Source organism: Sminthopsis crassicaudata, chromosome 6, assembly GCF_048593235.1.
Source record: "Sminthopsis crassicaudata isolate SCR6 chromosome 6, ASM4859323v1, whole genome shotgun sequence".
In the NCBI taxonomy this organism is placed as follows: Eukaryota; Metazoa; Chordata; class Mammalia; order Dasyuromorphia; family Dasyuridae; genus Sminthopsis; species Sminthopsis crassicaudata.
Window position 1 is genome coordinate 124885649 of NC_133622.1, and position 17406 is coordinate 124903054.

At 36.8% G+C, this 17406-nt stretch overlaps 1 protein-coding gene across 8 annotated transcripts in view; it reads right to left on the bottom strand.

Annotated features, from left to right (window-relative positions):
• LEF1 (lymphoid enhancer binding factor 1) overlaps window positions 1-17406 on the bottom strand; it is a 168992-nt gene that overhangs the window by 50377 nt on the left and 101209 nt on the right. For all 8 annotated transcript variants that reach the window (XM_074272869.1, XM_074272863.1, XM_074272867.1 and 5 more), the window contains exon 4: window positions 6595-6727. In XM_074272869.1, the coding sequence (XP_074128970.1) occupies window positions 6595-6727 (133 nt within the window). The remainder of the gene's footprint in view (window positions 1-6594; window positions 6728-17406) is intronic.

Genomic DNA, 17406 nt, shown 5'->3' on the forward strand with positions numbered 1-17406 from the left:
ATTACTATTTGATACTCTCCATAGTAACTCTATCAAACCTTTTTATTTCCTGAAATCTCCCATGGCTGCCTCTCCCTCATCTTAATTAAGAACCTTGACTCATATTTTACAGAAAAATTGAAACCATTCACTGAGAGCTCCTTTTTCTTCCCTTTTCCTCATCTCATCATTCAGGTGCCTTTTGCTACTATCTCATCCTACCCTTAACCTGTCTCATATTAAGAGGCGGCCTTCCTTTTTACCAAAGCTAATCCCTCTACCTGCGCAAGTTATTCCATTCTATTGGTTGTATTCATTCTCATTTCAGTCTCTCCCTTTCTACAAACTTATTCCTGACAGCTTACATACATTCCCATTTCTCCTCCATCTGCAAAAAATCTCCACTTTGCCCCACATTGATGATAATTATTCTATATTATTGCTTCAGACAAACTGAAACCTGGAAGTATCCTTAGCTTAAAAAAGCCAAGGTCTCCCACTGCATCTGGTGCCATCTCCATCATTCTGATCTGTCTTACCAAGGAAGCCAGATGGTTCTGGAGGACAGAGTAAGACTGATGACTTTGCAAAACTCTGTTTCACTTAAATCCAATTCATTTGCAAGTCAATATATCATTCTTTCAGTGCCATTGGTCCTCTTTGAGAATGAAAGACAAACAACAATAATATTTCTAATGCATGCTTATAACCATTTCACTCCCCAGTTTAAAAATCTTCCATAGCTTCCTCTTGCCTAGGTTAAAATATAACTTCCTTAACCTAGCATTTAAATTCTTTGAAAATTTGGCTCTAACCTATCTTTATAGTTTTTTCTACATTATTTTCCTTCACATACTTTAGCCAAATTGGAATTTCTCAATTTGATCTGAACTTTCCTATCTCTGTGAATTTGTATAGGTTACCTACCATACTTGGAGGATATTTTCTTTTAAGTTTCTTCTGTATAAGATCTTCTCTTCCTTCAAGGCCCAGCTCAACTGCCACCTCTTCCCCACAGTCCCCTTTGATTTTCCTCCCCAGGAAGTGTTCTCTCCCTCCTTAAATGTTTCCAATTACATCATTCCTTGTGTTTTACACTCATCTATGCACAAATGGAATCCTATGTCTTACAGGTTACTTAAAGATAAGGAGGGTGCCATTTTCATGCTTATAATCTTATTGAACCTGGCACACATCTGTCATTCCGTATCTCTTCCTCTTCTCAGTTGAATTACTTGAAAAAGGTATCTACACTGGGTATCTCTGCTGCCTCTCCTTTATATCCACTTCTAAACTCTGAAATCTGGCTTCAAATGAAATTACCCTTTCCATACTGATTGTCTCTTGATTTTCAAATTTCTTACCTTTCCTGTCTTCTCATAACTTTACTCCATGTGTTCAATGATCCAGAGGGCTTCCTTGCTGTTTGTCATAGAAGACAATACACTTCTTGGCTCTGGGCATCTTCTCTGGCCCACATACCTAGAATGCTTTCCCTTCTCATTTCTGCTTCCTGCTCTCCTTGAAATATCACCTAAAATCCTCATAGAGAAAAGCCTTTCTGTGCTCTATATTAGTGCCTTCCATCTTAGTTTACTTCGATTTATCCTATACATAATTGTTTGTACACAGATGTTTGCTGTCTCTTTCATTAAATAGTGAGATCTTTTAGGGTAGGGAACTGGTTTTGCCTTTCTTTGTATCCCCACAGTGCCTAGCACAAAGCAGGTGTTTAATAAGTGCTTGATAACCTGACCCCAAATCTTTTTCTCAAGACTTTTCTCAAAGGTCCTTCTTAAACTCTATTGGATTACTTTTCTTCTTGAATTATTTTCTTCTCTAGAATTTACTGACATAACTCCTGTTTCTCTTTCTATCCCTCTCCTCAATTTCTTTTCCTGCATCTTCAAGTCATGTCTACTAATTGTAGGTATCCCCCACAACTTCTTAATTGGGCTCTTTTCTCTTTCCCTTCTGAAGGAATTTTTAATATCTCACTTAGTGATAACAGAGCTCATGGATTCAGTCAATTCAATCCATGCAAATGATTCTCACATATACAAATCCATCCCTAAAATTTCTCCAGAGCTCTAGCCATCATCAACTGTCTTTTGGACTATCATTTTGAACTGGATACCTCATTGAAATTTCAAATTCAAAATGTCCAAAGCAATTGTTAAAGATACCACACCATCCTTCCAATCACCCAGAATCTAAACTTTTGGGTTATCCTTAACTTCTCTCACATTCTCAATCTGTTGCTAATCTTGTCATTTCTACTTTCCCAGCATCTCTCATACACATCTTATCTTGGTTACCCCAATACAGTAAAAATGTATCAACTCTTTATCTGAATGATTGTAATTTGTCTAACCCTACTCTAATTCACTTTCCACTTAATTGTCAAAATGATTTTTACTTCCCCCTTCCTCAATAAAAAATTCTCCATTAGGCATTGAAAGTTCTTCTCAGCTTGGATCCTTCCTGTTTTTCCAGTATTATACTTTATTCCCTTCCACAATCTCACTACATTGGTCTATCTACCATTCCTCAAACATGATACTCCATTTCTCAATTACATGCCTTTGCATTGTCATGTTCCAATACCAGGAATGTTCTCTTTCTACACTTTCTGCCTCTTTCTTAAAAGACTCAGGCTCAAATCCCACAGTTCTCTCAGAAGCCTTTTCCTGGCCTCTCTAACTGCTATCTCCTCTATTAAAACATGAGATCCTTTAAAGTCAGGAATGTTTTTTGCCATTCTTATTAACCCAATGCTTGGGAAACACTTCATAATGCTTGTTGACTGATAGCCTCATTAATGTCAGTATCACCATAAGGCTGTATCAACTAGGGATTAACATATTATTCACTTATTTAACTAAAGTTGAGGTTGCCCATTATATAATTTGTTTTTGATTATTATATTATATAGAGGAAATTTACACACAATTCTATAAAATCCCAGATTGAGAATTCAGGTTGTATTCTTAACATTCCTACTCAATTGCCTAGAGAATGGCCTCTGTGGGTTATAGACATTAAGGATTGTTTCTATTCTATCCCTTTAGATAAGGAGGATATGAAAAGATTTGCCTTCTCAGTGCCCAGCGTTAACTGAGCTGAGCCTTATAAAAGATAGGAATGGACAGTTTTGCCACAGGGAATGAAAAACAGCCCTACTATGTGTCAGATGTATGTTGCTGCTGCTCTTACTCCAGTAAGAAAAGCATTTCCAAAAGTAATGTTATTACATTACATGGATGATATATTGGGATGTGCACCTGAGGAACAAATGTTAAAAGCATGTCTACAAAAAACCACAGAAACACTAAGGAATTATAAATTTAACATAGCTCCAGAAAAAATTCAAAGACATGCTCCTTTGCAATATTTAGGATATGAAGTATATCCTAAGGTGCTTACAATACAAAAACTTTCCTTAAGAACAGAGAAGCTAAACACCTTAAATGACTTCCAGAAATTGATAGGAGATATCCAATGGATGCGTCTCATGCTAGGCTTGACTAGTTGTCAGTTGCAACCATATATGACATTTTAAGGGGAGACAGTGCTTTAAATTCACCACGCCAATGCCAGCAGCAAAAGAGACAGCCCAAGTGGTCATTGAATTCCTTATACAAGCATTTGCAATTATGAGTGTGTCACAAGCAATAAAAATAGGCAATGGACCTGCATATACTTCTAAACATTTTGCACACTTTTGTGCACAGTATAAGATTTTACACACCACTGGCATATCTTTTAATCCTCAAGGGCAGGCAATAGTAGAGAGGAGAAACAGATATTAAGACACTCCTCCAAAAACAAAAGAAAGGGGGAGCCACGGGTAACCCTAGAGAACTTCTAAATTTAGTTCTCTATACCATTAATTTTTTAATTTTTGACAAAGATGCACTGGCTCCGGCGACAGATTTTATAACCCACCGGAAGGGCAGTGTCCAGTGCGAGCAGCTCCACTGTCTTTAGATAATCACCAGGTCATGTGGAGAGACCCAGAAAGTGGTGAATGGAAGGGACCAGATAGGTTAACTGCTTGGGGGAGAGGATTTGCTTGTATCTCTACAGATGGAGAAGGAATCAGATGGGTGCCAACAAGCTGTATTTGCCTTGTCCATCGGAGAGAGATGCAGACTCTTGAAACGAAGGAGAAGACCCAAGAAACATCGGGTGATTCTGTTGCTGACCGTGCCCACCACTGAAACAGCCTGGCAGTTATGGCGTTTGATTCATAGTCATCAAAAATGGTTGGACTTGAAAGCCCTCAGGAATCATTGGATTCTCTGAGACATGATAAGACTGTTGCAGGACTTCAAAATCTGTAGGAATCATTGGATTCCCTAACACGTGAAGCAATGGACAATAGATTAATTTTGGACTATCTCTTGGTTGCTGAAGAAGGCGTATGTGTGACTGATGTTTACATACCTTCCTTCTAGGACTTCTGGAAATCTTTTACAAGATGTTGATTTATACTGTTTGTTATATCACTACTTGCATGTACAATTCCTGTTTGTTACACCACATTGAGCCTGCACTGACTGTGGGGAGAGTCATCACTAATAGCCTGTGTGTTATTGCTATGTGCTTGTGTAATACCTCCCATGATGATGGGTTTGTGCATACTTGTCTCTAATAAGATCCTTCTGCCCAGAAACCCGATAGCAAATCCCCACTTCTCTTTGGTGCTTTTCATCTCTCTTTCTGAGAAGTCAGGGATGGCGTGACCACCTGTGTTCTAAAATTAAAGAAAGCTGGAGATGTAAAGGGCTAGAACTGAGCAGATGCACTTGGATAATTGAGCATGTGAGGCTAATTGCCAATTGGACAATTCTCTATTAACATGTTTGGAGGATGACCCTCCCCAACTATTCTATGCTGGCTGGATCGGTGGGTGGGGACAAAGAAGGGGAAGTGACATGAGTGGGTGGAGTAGGAGGAGGAAATTGATTCATTTTCCTAGTGGTGGAGGGAAAGGAAGGAGGTGTGGAGATTGCTAGATCTAATCCCCTGACCGAGATCACAAAAGAACAAGATTAAAGACTTTTAATTATCCTGACTCCAGCTGATTCTAAAAGATCCAGGGTCCCAACAGATGTTGACTATACAAGACAAGATGAGTGACCACAAACAGAAGTTCAAAAAAAAGTATCATGAAGAATCTGGATATAGTTTCAGCCATTTGTCATGTATGTCATATACCATGCATGTTGTCATGTATGTAGAGGGCTACATGGGTTTAGTAAGGGGCTGAAGTGATGAATCCTGAGATCCTTTCCAGCTTGAGGATTTGGTGACTCCAGGATTCTATGTAAGATAGTGACAATCTTGGACAGACATATCTTTATAATTCTGCACTTTCATAAATGAAAGATGATGTGAAGGAAGCATTCACAAATTAATAGGTGCAATGGGTTTATACTGAGAAAAGCTAGAATGCTCCCCGGGATCAGAGGTTGGGGAAGAGAGGAGTGTAGTGAGCTCATGAAGGAGACATTTTTTCTCTATACAATTAACTGGCCTATAGGGAAGATGAAACCCGCAACACTGGCCTCATTAGCACCAAGTTCTAGCCAACTGAGCTAACCAACATGCTAATTAGCAAAGAAATACCCAAAAGGCAGGCAGCTGGAGAAGGGAAGAACAGAAGCAAAAGACCTAAATAATAAGTCCTTGAATAATTCAGTGTTGTCTGTACAAACCATGCTACCTTACTGGAACTTACATTTCATATGGGTGGGGAATCAGTGCACTAAAAGAAAATTAAACAACCCTAGAATCATGTTGTTGTAGTTATTATTATAACCAATATTATCATCAATAATGATCATTCAATTTCAAAGGTTTTATGGCAGTGATAATTTATTGGTAATTATCAATTGGCTAGAACTTGGTGCTAATGAGTCCATTGTTGGTTTCAACTCCTATAGGCTAGTCATGAAGATTTGGACACAAATGAAATGAGTTAACAACCCCAACAAAATAACATTAAGAGAGTGGGAAAGGATTTTAAACCATGAAATTCTTAAGACGTCAATGCACACATTATTAAAATGGAAAATGTATAAGTTAAGAAAAAGCACATTACTGTTAAAAATCCTCTTTGGATTCTTCTTGTTTCAACTTAGACATAGTTTATGCTGAGATATGCAAATACAATAGAGGGTACTAAGGATTAAATCTGGGGTAGTCATTTCTTAAAATGTTTAAGGTACTAAATGATGCTTAAAGTGTTTATCCTCTGCTTTCCTTATCTTTCTCCACAAGAAAAATACAAAATAAAAACAATATTTCAAAGTTGTGTTTTTTCTCTCTCTTTCCCTCCCTCTGTCTCATACCTCCTCTTAAATGATTTCTCTCTCATCAGCTAAATAGCTCTAGCCCTATGTCAACCATCCATCATTCTGTATCACTTTGGGGTGCAGCAAAATCATTTGCAAGATAATCCTGATGTAGGTACCTGGAGTGTTGTAGCAACATGACTAATATACTGTGGGGAGCTTGCCAGACACATAAATGCTTAGAAACCATCAAGAAACTGTTCTGCTCCATGCTCCAGCTTATGGGGAATGACATTCAGGAGATAATTCTTACCTTGTTTGGAGTTGACGTCTGATGGGATATGGGAAGGATGCGATCCTGGTGAAAAGTGCTCATCACTATAAGTGATGAGTGGAGTGAGAGGGTGGACTGCATGGGATGGCTGCACCACGGGCACTTTATTGGACTGCAAAGTAACAACAGTAACAACTGTTAATATTCCTGCCATAGTTTTCTCCCCTCTGACTTGATGTACTAATAACTACAATCCATCTATTACTGTAGCAGCTAAAGTTATTGGATGACCTGCATGGGCTTTAATCTCTGACAGTATATTTTTTCACCAGAACTACTAAGACCTCTTAAGTACAGTTTAAGACATCTTTTCAAACATCAGAATTGTTTTTAAGACAACCCACATATCAAGTTCTGTATTGTTTTCTTGCTATTATTTAACATATTCTAAAGTAATGCTTGAATTCTTACATTTATACCCTTGAAATACTTCAGTTGAGAGTGAAAATTGCAATAGTTGAGTGTATGATAAAAATATATATTTTAAACCTATATAATATATAAACTTTTAATTGTTGAATATATAATAAAATGATAGTGATTGATAATATAACAACTAATATAGTTTTTCACTACATAAAAACTTAGTTAAGTCCATACTCTTATTCATGCAAAACTATATGGTACTTTGTAATGTTTAAAAATCACAATAACATCATCCCTTAAAGAAAAAAAAAACTTTAGAGTTCTTTTAACTAAATCAATCTTACTATTTTTTCACTTCCTTCCTTGGTTTAGTATACGATAAAGAAAAGGCCTTATATGGGTGTCTCTATCAAGTCAAATTATATTTGAAACCTACATGTGACCAAATTTTTATTTGCTATAATTCCATTAACTTTCTACTTTTGGAAAAACATTTGAAAAACTACCAACCTAATTTGGAAGCTTTAAACTAGATAGCAGAATATCTTTTTAGAAATATGTAAACATCTTCATTTAGGTTCGAATATTCTGGACTTTGATAATTCTGCTTATCCTTTCTTTTTCTTATACAGTAACCACATAGAAGTTTGCAGAGACATAGAGGAATAAATTGGTTTTTAAAAGTTTAGCACATAAAATAGTATATGCAAATAAAGTTGCTGATTAAAAGTGAGTCTTATTCATTAAAATAGTCAAGGTGAGATCTTTAGCCAGTAATCCTTCTTGAGTAATTACTGAGTAAATGTGTGAACTTGAAAGTAATAAAACTTTATTTATTCAAAATATTCCTTAAATCAGACTTTTTGCTAGTTCAGACTGGCCTTCCCTACAATTAGTCTAGAGTAGCTTTCTCTAATACTAACTAAATTAGGTGTGAAGTCTCTTTCCTCTGGCAAAAGGAAAAACTTGCCCAGTATGTACTGTTTGTACATAGGGATGCATACTTTGTAATCATGCCTCTTCTGAAGCAAGTTTATGTCTGTGTCACAGTAGCTGCACCACACATGCTAATTTTGCATTTGATGGTTTCTACAAATTAGGTGTAAAGTTAAGAGGTGCTGTGGATGAAACATGCATGAATACCCTGAGGAAAAATAGGGGCAATTATCCTAGTAACACTTAATTCTCTTTTACACCCCATCATTACAATCTCCACCCAAGAAGGGTGAGTAGGGAAGGGTAAAATCCCGTGTGTGTGTGTGTGTGTGTGTGTGTGTGTGTGTGTGTGTGTGTGAAAGAGAGAGAGAGACAGACAAAGACAGAGAGATCAGAGAAAGAGACAGTGAGACTAGAGAAAGAGAGATTCAAAGACAGAGACAAAGAGAGAGAGAGAGAGAGAGAGAGAGAGAGAGAGAGAGAGAGAGAGAGAGAGAGAGAGAGAGAGAGAGAGAGAGAGAGTTTTTGAGACAATAATATAATTTGCATAGTACCTCTTCCCCTCTTATTTTACAATTATCAGCTCTTCTCTAATAGCAGGACTCAATAGTTATGCCCTTGGCATATATTAAAGGGCAGCACCATTATCAAAGCCATCCCATAATTCTCCATACACCTCAGCATAGCTATTTATATGCAGAAGAGGTTAAAAAAATGTTTCAGTGTTTTTCAAGTGCTAATGATACAGTTCACCAAATACACAGAATGAGCTATTAAACACCAGGAATTAAGGACTGTGGAAATGGGGCATTCATATGAGAATAACCTTATTAAAATGGAAACCTACATGATCTTGGTACCCCAAATGCTGATGTAAAATGGATTATGTTTCAAGTGAATTTCAGAGAACAATAAATTCTGCTCAGAGTTTAAGTTCAGGAAAAAAAAATTGTAATATAGTGGGTCGTGATATCATAGAGTAGCTATAAAACCAAGACAGAAAAGAAAAACAATAAAATTACATATATATATATATATATATATGCATATATATATACACACACATACACAAATATATGTATATACATATATATAGGTGTATGTATAAATACACATGTAGTGTGTGTAGTGTGTGTGTGTGTGTGTGTGTGTGTGTATGTGTGTGTATGTGTGTGTATGGCATGTTTTTCTTGTTTTCAGAGCACTATCCTTAAGGAACTTGCATTTAGCAGGCAGTATCTTCTTAATGTCTGACCTCTCCCTCCAGTCATATAGCTCAGAATCGGGTGCCATGAATTTTCACTAAATTATGCTATCCTTGCTCTGCTCTTAATTTTACGGTTTTCAACACAGATTTGCTTTCCTGTGGGAAAGAGATAAGAACCCGAGGATTTTAATTTAAGCTCTGGCCTTGTCTTATATTTTGCAAGATGAAGAGAGAAAGCAGCACTAGTAGGTGTGTTGAAGCCAACAAGGATTATGTCCATTTTTGTGGCCAAATAATAAAAGCAATATAAAATCTCAATAATGTGTGTGAGCAGAATTCTAAGGGTTCTTTCTCACCTCCTGGCTTGCATCTTTGCCTTTTTAATAAACTGAATAAAGTGGATTCTAGCCTACATTTCAGATGTTTAACACATCCTAATTAAGTACAATCAAATCCTAAATTTGTGGATTTGCCCTGACATCTATAGTTATTTTAGCAAAAAGATCACTTTAATGTAATTTGACAAATATACATACATACAGTGAGGAAGACACTGGCAACACTACTAGAATGTATTTTACTATAACCATTCATATTTTACTTTTACTTTTCAAGTGATTACTGAAGAAAAAACCCCCTCACAATTCTAAAAAAAGGGAGAAAGTATGAAATTATTTTAGTTCCCCCCTCATTCATAAAATGGAAGAGTCCAAGTAAATTTTATTTCTGTGAAGTTTATTATTAAATGCCCAAATTTTTCAAGTAACAATCCTAAAAATATATTTTAAGATATGTAATGTTCTTTATTGATTGACTGATAGTTCTCAAGAATCCCAGATTCCTGCTCCTATCTTGTCTTTCTGTTCCCTTTCCTTCTTTCCATTCTTGCAATGCTCCTCATTCACTAGTTTTGACTTTGTATGAACCAAAGTTCTCACCTTTGGCCTAGAGGAATGACTCATGGGAGATCTGAAACAGTAAGTGAGGAGCTTGGAGAGACTACCCACACAGCAACACCTTTGTCTCAAGAAAGATTCAAATATTCAGCTACCAGTGAGTGGTCATCAGTTTTATCATGTGTGTATGTTCTGTAGTTTCCTAAAGAGATGGAATATTGCTAGCATGTGTCATCACCTTATAATCACTGGCGGTCTGACCTTAGTGCACCCCCCTTATCCTGAGTTTGAAGGGGTATAGAGCTGGTGTACTGCTTCATCCCCCTCTAGATTCTTAAGGTCCCCACACACTTGTGCAGCTTCAAGTCCCATGATGACCTCCCCTGGAAGCCCCAATGTATGATTTGTCACTGAAGCTCATTCTGCACATACAATATATCGTGCAGTTATATATCTATATACATATATGCACAGTCTTGCCTGCGATTGTGTGTACGAGTGCAGCACATACGACCATGTAGCGCTGGATCATGAGAATTGATCCCAGGATTCAGAGGAAGCCAGGGCATGTGGGAGGGCTGCCTGATCGGTGACTTGTGTGCAGTGAAGGTCTGAAGCGGGAGAGAGAGTGCGGGAAACGGAGGCATCACAGCACAGAGGCAGCTGGAGGAAGTTGGGCATTGCAGTCTGTATGTCTCTGTGTGGGCAAAGTTAATGCTGGCATATTGTTTTTGTAGTGCTATGTGTATATATGTTGGTATTTTACTAATAGCAATTTGGAATCCCTTAGAAATAATGATGTCAAGAAAAGAAAAATTGACTTGGAGTGTGGGATATTCAAAGAACAGTGGACTTATGATTACTTTTTCATGCAGTACAAGGAAAGAGCTTTATGTCTGATATGCCAGAATATAGTGTCTGTGTTCAAAGAATATAATTTGCGTCGACACTATGAAACTCAACATAAAGATAAATATGATAGTTTGGTCAGAGAAGTGAGAAAAAATAAAATATGAAAACTGAAAAAATACATTGACAACTCTCAGCAAAATATTTTGTGAAGCAGAAGCAGCTAAATATTTCATCACTGTGAGCAAGTTTTCAAGTTGCCAAGCTAATAGCACGCACTGGCAGACCATTTGTGGAGGGAGAATTTGTTAAAGAATGCCTTCTTTCTGTTGCCAAAGAGATGTGTCCAGAGAAGGCTGATTTATTTAGTACAGTGAGTCTTTCAGGACCTACAATTACACGGAGGATTGAAAAAATGGGAGACAATCTGCATCAGCATTTGCAAAACTCCATATATACACACACATACAAATTCGTATTTTTCCTTGGCACTCGACGAAAGCAATGATGTTTATGATTCTGCACAACTTCTAATTTTTATTCTTGGGACGAATGATTATTTTGAAGTCATAGAAGAGCTTGCTGCACTGCAAAGCACCAAAGGAACAACTACAGGAGAGGATATCTATGAAAAGGTTTGCCAAACTATGAATGGTTTGGAGCAGGACTGGGCTAAACTAGCCAGTGTGACAACTGATGGTGCCCCTAGCATGGTGGGGTCTAAGAAAGGAGTAATTGCTTGCTTTAACCAAGAGATGGACAAACATAGCCATTCTCATCCAATAGCCATACACTGCCTCATCCACCAACAAGCGCTGTGTAGTAAATCACTGAAGTGGGACTCTGGTATGAAAACTGTGGTACCTTGTGTTAAATCATTAGAGCTAATGCAATCAATCACAGACAATTTCAGGAATTTCTGTCTGAGCTAAATGTTGAGTATGAAGATGTTCTATATCACACAGAAGTCTGTTGTCTGAGTCGAGGGAGAGTTTTGAAACGTTTCTATGACTTCCACAGATTACAACTTTTCTGCTTTCAAAAAACAAAGAAGTACCAGAGCTCAATGATGCAGAATGGAAATGGGACCTTGCTTTTCTGACAGATGTAACAGAGCTACTCAACAACTTCAATATGCAACTTCAAGGAAAGGGAAGCTCATCTGTTATCTGTGCAATCACATGTCAAAGCATTTGAAGTAAAATTAGGCCTCCTCATCAAACAGGTGAAGGAGGAAAACTTCTGCCATCCCCCCACAACTCAAAATCTGTTAGCAGAAAAACCGCTGATTGCATTCCCAAACAAAACATGTGTGGATTCATTGGGAAAATTGCAAAAGGAGTTCCAATTTAGATTTAAAGAGCTTCATCTCCATGAACAGGACAGACAGCTTTTCCGTAACCTATTTTCTATTGACATTGAAAATGTGGATACAATTTACCAAATGGAACTGGCTGAACTGCAGAATTGTGACTCTCTGAAAGACACATTCAAGTCAAGCCGCCTTCATTATTTCTATGCATCTCTCCCCTCTGAGACATATCCTCATCTCAGGAACCATGCACTCAAAATGGCAACCGTCTTTGGCAGCACTTATGTCTGTGAAGAGACTTCTTCTAGAATAAAACATTTGAAATCTCCAACCAGATCAAGACTAATAGATGCACACTTGCATCACTTGTTATGACTAGCAGTGACAAATATGGAACCAGACATTGACCATCTCATTAGCCAAAAGCAGGTCCATAGTTCCCATTGAAATACTGATAAGTTTGTTGATTTAACTTTACTTCACTTTAAATATTATATTTGTTCCCCTTTTGTTTCTTCACTTCAAAATAAGATATATGCAGTGTGCATAGGAATTTGTTCATAGTTTTTGTTTTCACTATAGTCCGGCCCTCCAACAGTCCTAGGGACAGTGAACTGTCCCCCTATTTAAAAAGTTTGAGGACCACTGCTTTAAAGTATGACAGACAGCATTTACAAAAGGCTGTTAGGTTTGCTAAACACTTTAAAAACATTTGATCCTTACAATGATTTTGCAAGGTAAATGCAGGACTTTACTTTTACAGAGAAAAATGAGGCAAGCCAAGTTGAATGACTTTCCTAGCATCACATAGCTAATAAGTATCAAATGTGACAGGTCTTCCTGTCCCCAGGACTAGTGCTCTATCCATGGAATCTGTATACTTGTGATTTGGATCTCAGAAAAAATAGTGAGAATTTCTACCAACGCAATAAACAATGAGAAGATTAAAATGCTACCTATTTGGGAGAACTTCCCCTGGTTTTCAAATTAAGATAGGGGTCTACAAAAAAAGATAGGTGTTTATATTACTATTTATAGTTTGTATGATTTCTGGACTTGAGGTCCTTCTATAGTCTACCTGTTCTCTTGAAGTAATATAACTCAAATCTAACTGAACTTTCAAGGTCCCTGAAGGTTCCAGAATCTTTTCTGATTCCCATCTAGGTCTATTACAGATACAAGAAAGGAATAAACATTTATATAATGTCTACTATATTCCAGGTAACATGCTAAGCACTTTTTTACATATATTATCTCATTTGATCTTCATAATAACTCTGCAAAGTGAGTGCTATTGTTATTCTCATTTTATGATTGGGGAAATGAAAGCAAACAGGTTAAGTGACTTGTCCAAGGTCACCGAGCTAGGAAGTATCTGATGCTGGATTTGAATTCAGGTTTTCCTGACTCCATTCTCATGCTTTATCCACTCTATCATAGATGAAATCATCATGTTTAGCAATATCAATTCTGTGAGGATTATGTGGCTATTATTCAAATTTCAATGAATGCCAATGTCTTAGGTGCCATTCCATCTAAGAAATAACATAGCACTATTAGGGGTACAAGTTGTTAAGAAAACAGAGATTATTATGGCAAAGGCCAAAACAAACTTAAGCCCTCTCTCTCTCTCTGAGACTACCTGCTGGTTTAATAGGGTAATTCAGGGGTTGGATTGGGGATACCTGCTGGCAAAGGTCACTATTGTCCATTCTGTACACCTACAGATTTCCATTAAAACCCAAAGTGTAGACTCTGGCTGTGCATAAAGGTTTCAAGTCCTTTTCAATTGGTTGTGCATTTTGCCAATAGTTATCCTATTAAAAACTGAATCCAGGGGAATTTTAACACTCCACCAACTTATTGAGATGGGAAATTCCATCTGGTCTCAATCGTTATGGTAGCATTTAACTTTTTATTAAACTCTTTAAAAGTCTAGTACTCATGAAATAGAAAGCATGTAATTTAATACCATGTTCCCCTCACTTCTATGAATTTGAGCTTCTGAAGCAGTCTAGCAATGAAGAGCAGATTTAATTTCCAGTACCAAGAGGACCTGCTGAATTCTTCCATCAAACAGAATTTGAAAGAATATTTATTGTTTGAAATCTTTCTGAAGGTACTCCAAATTGTGCCTCTTTTTCTTACTATCATCAAGCCTCTATCTTTCAAATTGATCTTTCTAAAGCACAGCTATGACCAAGCCACACTTCCCTACTACCTCTAGGATCAAGTAGAAAATTTTCTATTTGGCTTTTAATCTGGTCACTATCTACATTTTCAGTCTTCTTATATCTTACTCCCCTTCATGTATTCTGTAATCTCTAGACATGGGCTTCCTTGCTGCTGCTCTCTGCAACAAGAGGACAAGACAATACATATCCCAATTCCATGAATTTTTACTATCCTACATATTTCATTTCTCATCTTTGCCTCTTGATTTCCCTGTCTCTCTTCAAGTTTGAAAACTTAAGTACTTTTCCAAGAATCTTGTTCTGGTCCCCCTTAAGGTATATAGCCTTTTCTATGAGAATCACCTTCAACCTTCCCTGTACATATTGTTTGTAAAGTTATTTTTATGCTGACTTCCCCTTTTGAACATGAGCTCCTTGACGGCAGGACCTGTTTCTGTCTTTGTTTTCAGAGTGTCTATCATAGTAATAACTTTAAAAATGCTTGTGACAAGAAATTTTTTCTAACTTGTGATATTCTCTACTTTAGAATTCTGTTATCACTGCTGTCACTATCAGAATAGACTCCTACTAGACATATACATATCATCCATTATTAAAACTTAGAACTTATTTTTGTTATTACACATTGAGAACATTAGAAGGTAGAAGAACTTAACAAGCAGACAGTGGAAATCCCAGGAATGCTGTATCTAAGGCTTAGGACTCATCATGTAATACAAGTAATGGCTAGTATTACAGAGTACTTTATTTTTTGACTTTTTGCTGAGGCTGGGTTGCCCAGGGTCACACAGCTAGGAAGTGTTAAGTGTCTGAGGCCAGATTTGAACTCAGGTCCTCCTGACTTCAGGGTTGGTGCTCTATCCACTGCACCATCTAGCTGCCCCTTACAGAGTACTTTATAGTTTGCAAATGACTATACACAAATAATATTGTTTGCTCTTCACTACAATCCTGCTTAACAGGTGTTATTCTCATTTTGCAGATGAATAAACAGGCTTAGAGAAATTGCCAAGAATATGTATATTATGAAGACTGAATAAGATAACTAAGAGAATACCTGTAACTACTGATATATATAGCTATTCTCCCATACATACAACATTTTCATAAGAATCTTCTATATATGAAGTGAGGAAATCTTTAATGAGTATATAACTTTAAATGAAGGCAGCTAGGTAGCTCAGTGAATAGAGAGCTGTGCCTAGTGTCAAGAAGACTTATTCAAGTATAAGCTGTGTGACCCTGGAGAAATCGCTTAACTTATCTTTGCCTTAATCCACTTGAGAAGGGAATAGCAAACTACTCTAGTATTTTTGCTGAGAAAATCCCATGAGCAGTACTGGCACTATATTGTCCATGAAGTCATGAGACTTGTCTGCCAACAATAATGAGAATTAATTCATATTCATATTCCTATTCAAGGAAATGTTCAACAATAGGCTACATGTTTACTATCTCACAATTAATTGAAAAAAAGTACAAAATATAAGATCTCAATGTGTTTATTGCTTTTAGGTTATGAAAACATATTTGATTTGGCAGGACAAAATGCATCCTTTATAGGCTCTTTTATAATAAGGTATCTTCCAATGGAACAAGAGAAATAACACTCTAATAAGGCATGTCAATTGAAAAATAAAACAGGAAGATGTATGTTTGCCAAAATTTGTGATGGAGAAGACATAGAGCACTGTTCTGGTCAAGGAGGAACTTCCTATTTATGGTGAGGTACTTCAGACATTTTCTGATTATATCATGCGGCATGCACTTCAGGAATCCTAGAAGAGATCTAGAGTCATACAAACCTATCCATTTATTTTTAGATTTCAACATGTATTTAGCATCTTAAAGAGCTAATTCAACATTATATATATCTGAAACAACCATGGGCTCAGTGCTGAAAAGAAGAACAGTGAGAACTGTTTTTGGAAAAATGAAAAATTTCTTTATTGATTCCAACTTCCTCTGAAAAAAAAGGTTCATCTTTTCAAGATTAATGTTTTATTGGTGTTATTATATATATGGTGACAAGAAATGAAACACTATTGTCTCCAAATTGTCTCAAAATAATTAGCCTAGTGGAGAAGTGCATGTTGACAGAGAGGAGAATAGGCTGCAACATGTTAATCAACCAGGAAGGTGAAAGAAGAATAGAAGTACAGGATGCTATCAAGGAACAATAAAACAGGAATAAAAGATAAGTTGGACATGTGGCAAGACAAAGAGATGGCAGGTGAATAGCTATGATTTATTGCCAGGGGTGCTCTTATGATGTTAAGAGAAATCAAAGAAGGTGAATTTTGGGGATGATATGTGCCAAAGTTGTACATGGATGAGCAGGAATGGATACAACTGTATTTGCATCATTGAAGAAAACTATTGAATCCATATCATTTGAGTATTTTGAATTTCAAATATACATTCCCAGGGATGCCTAATCAACATAGATTCAGAATGGTCAAACTAAACTCATTATTTTTCTCCTCAAACCATCTCCTTTTCCTAACTTCTCTATTACTGTAAAAGGTACCACTAACTTCTTAATTACCCCATGTATAGGCACAGTGCTGAGTTTGGAGTCAGGATCTGAGTTCAAATTTAGCATCAAGCATTTCCTAATTAAGTGACCTCAGATAAGTAATTTACCTTTTTGTCTTGCCTCAGTTTCCTCATCTGTAAAATGGAGATAATGACTTACCTCTCAGGGAAGTTGTGAGGGTCAAACGAAATAATATTTATAGAATGTCTTACTAACCTTAAAGTATTACATAAATGCTAGCAATAATTGTTATTATCATGAACCTTAGAATTATTTTGAAGATCAAATGAGATGATGGACAAGAGCACTGCAAACTTTTAAGTACTATATCAATGAAAATTTGATATCAAGATGGAAAAGCCTAAAGCCCTACTGCAGCATGCTCAAGGATTTCTTTCCTATACCAGTCTTTTCTGACTGTGCTTTGTTGTAAAGAAAATTTGACCAGGGTAGTTTTTGTTTTTGGTCATTTCTGGTCATTACTCCCCACC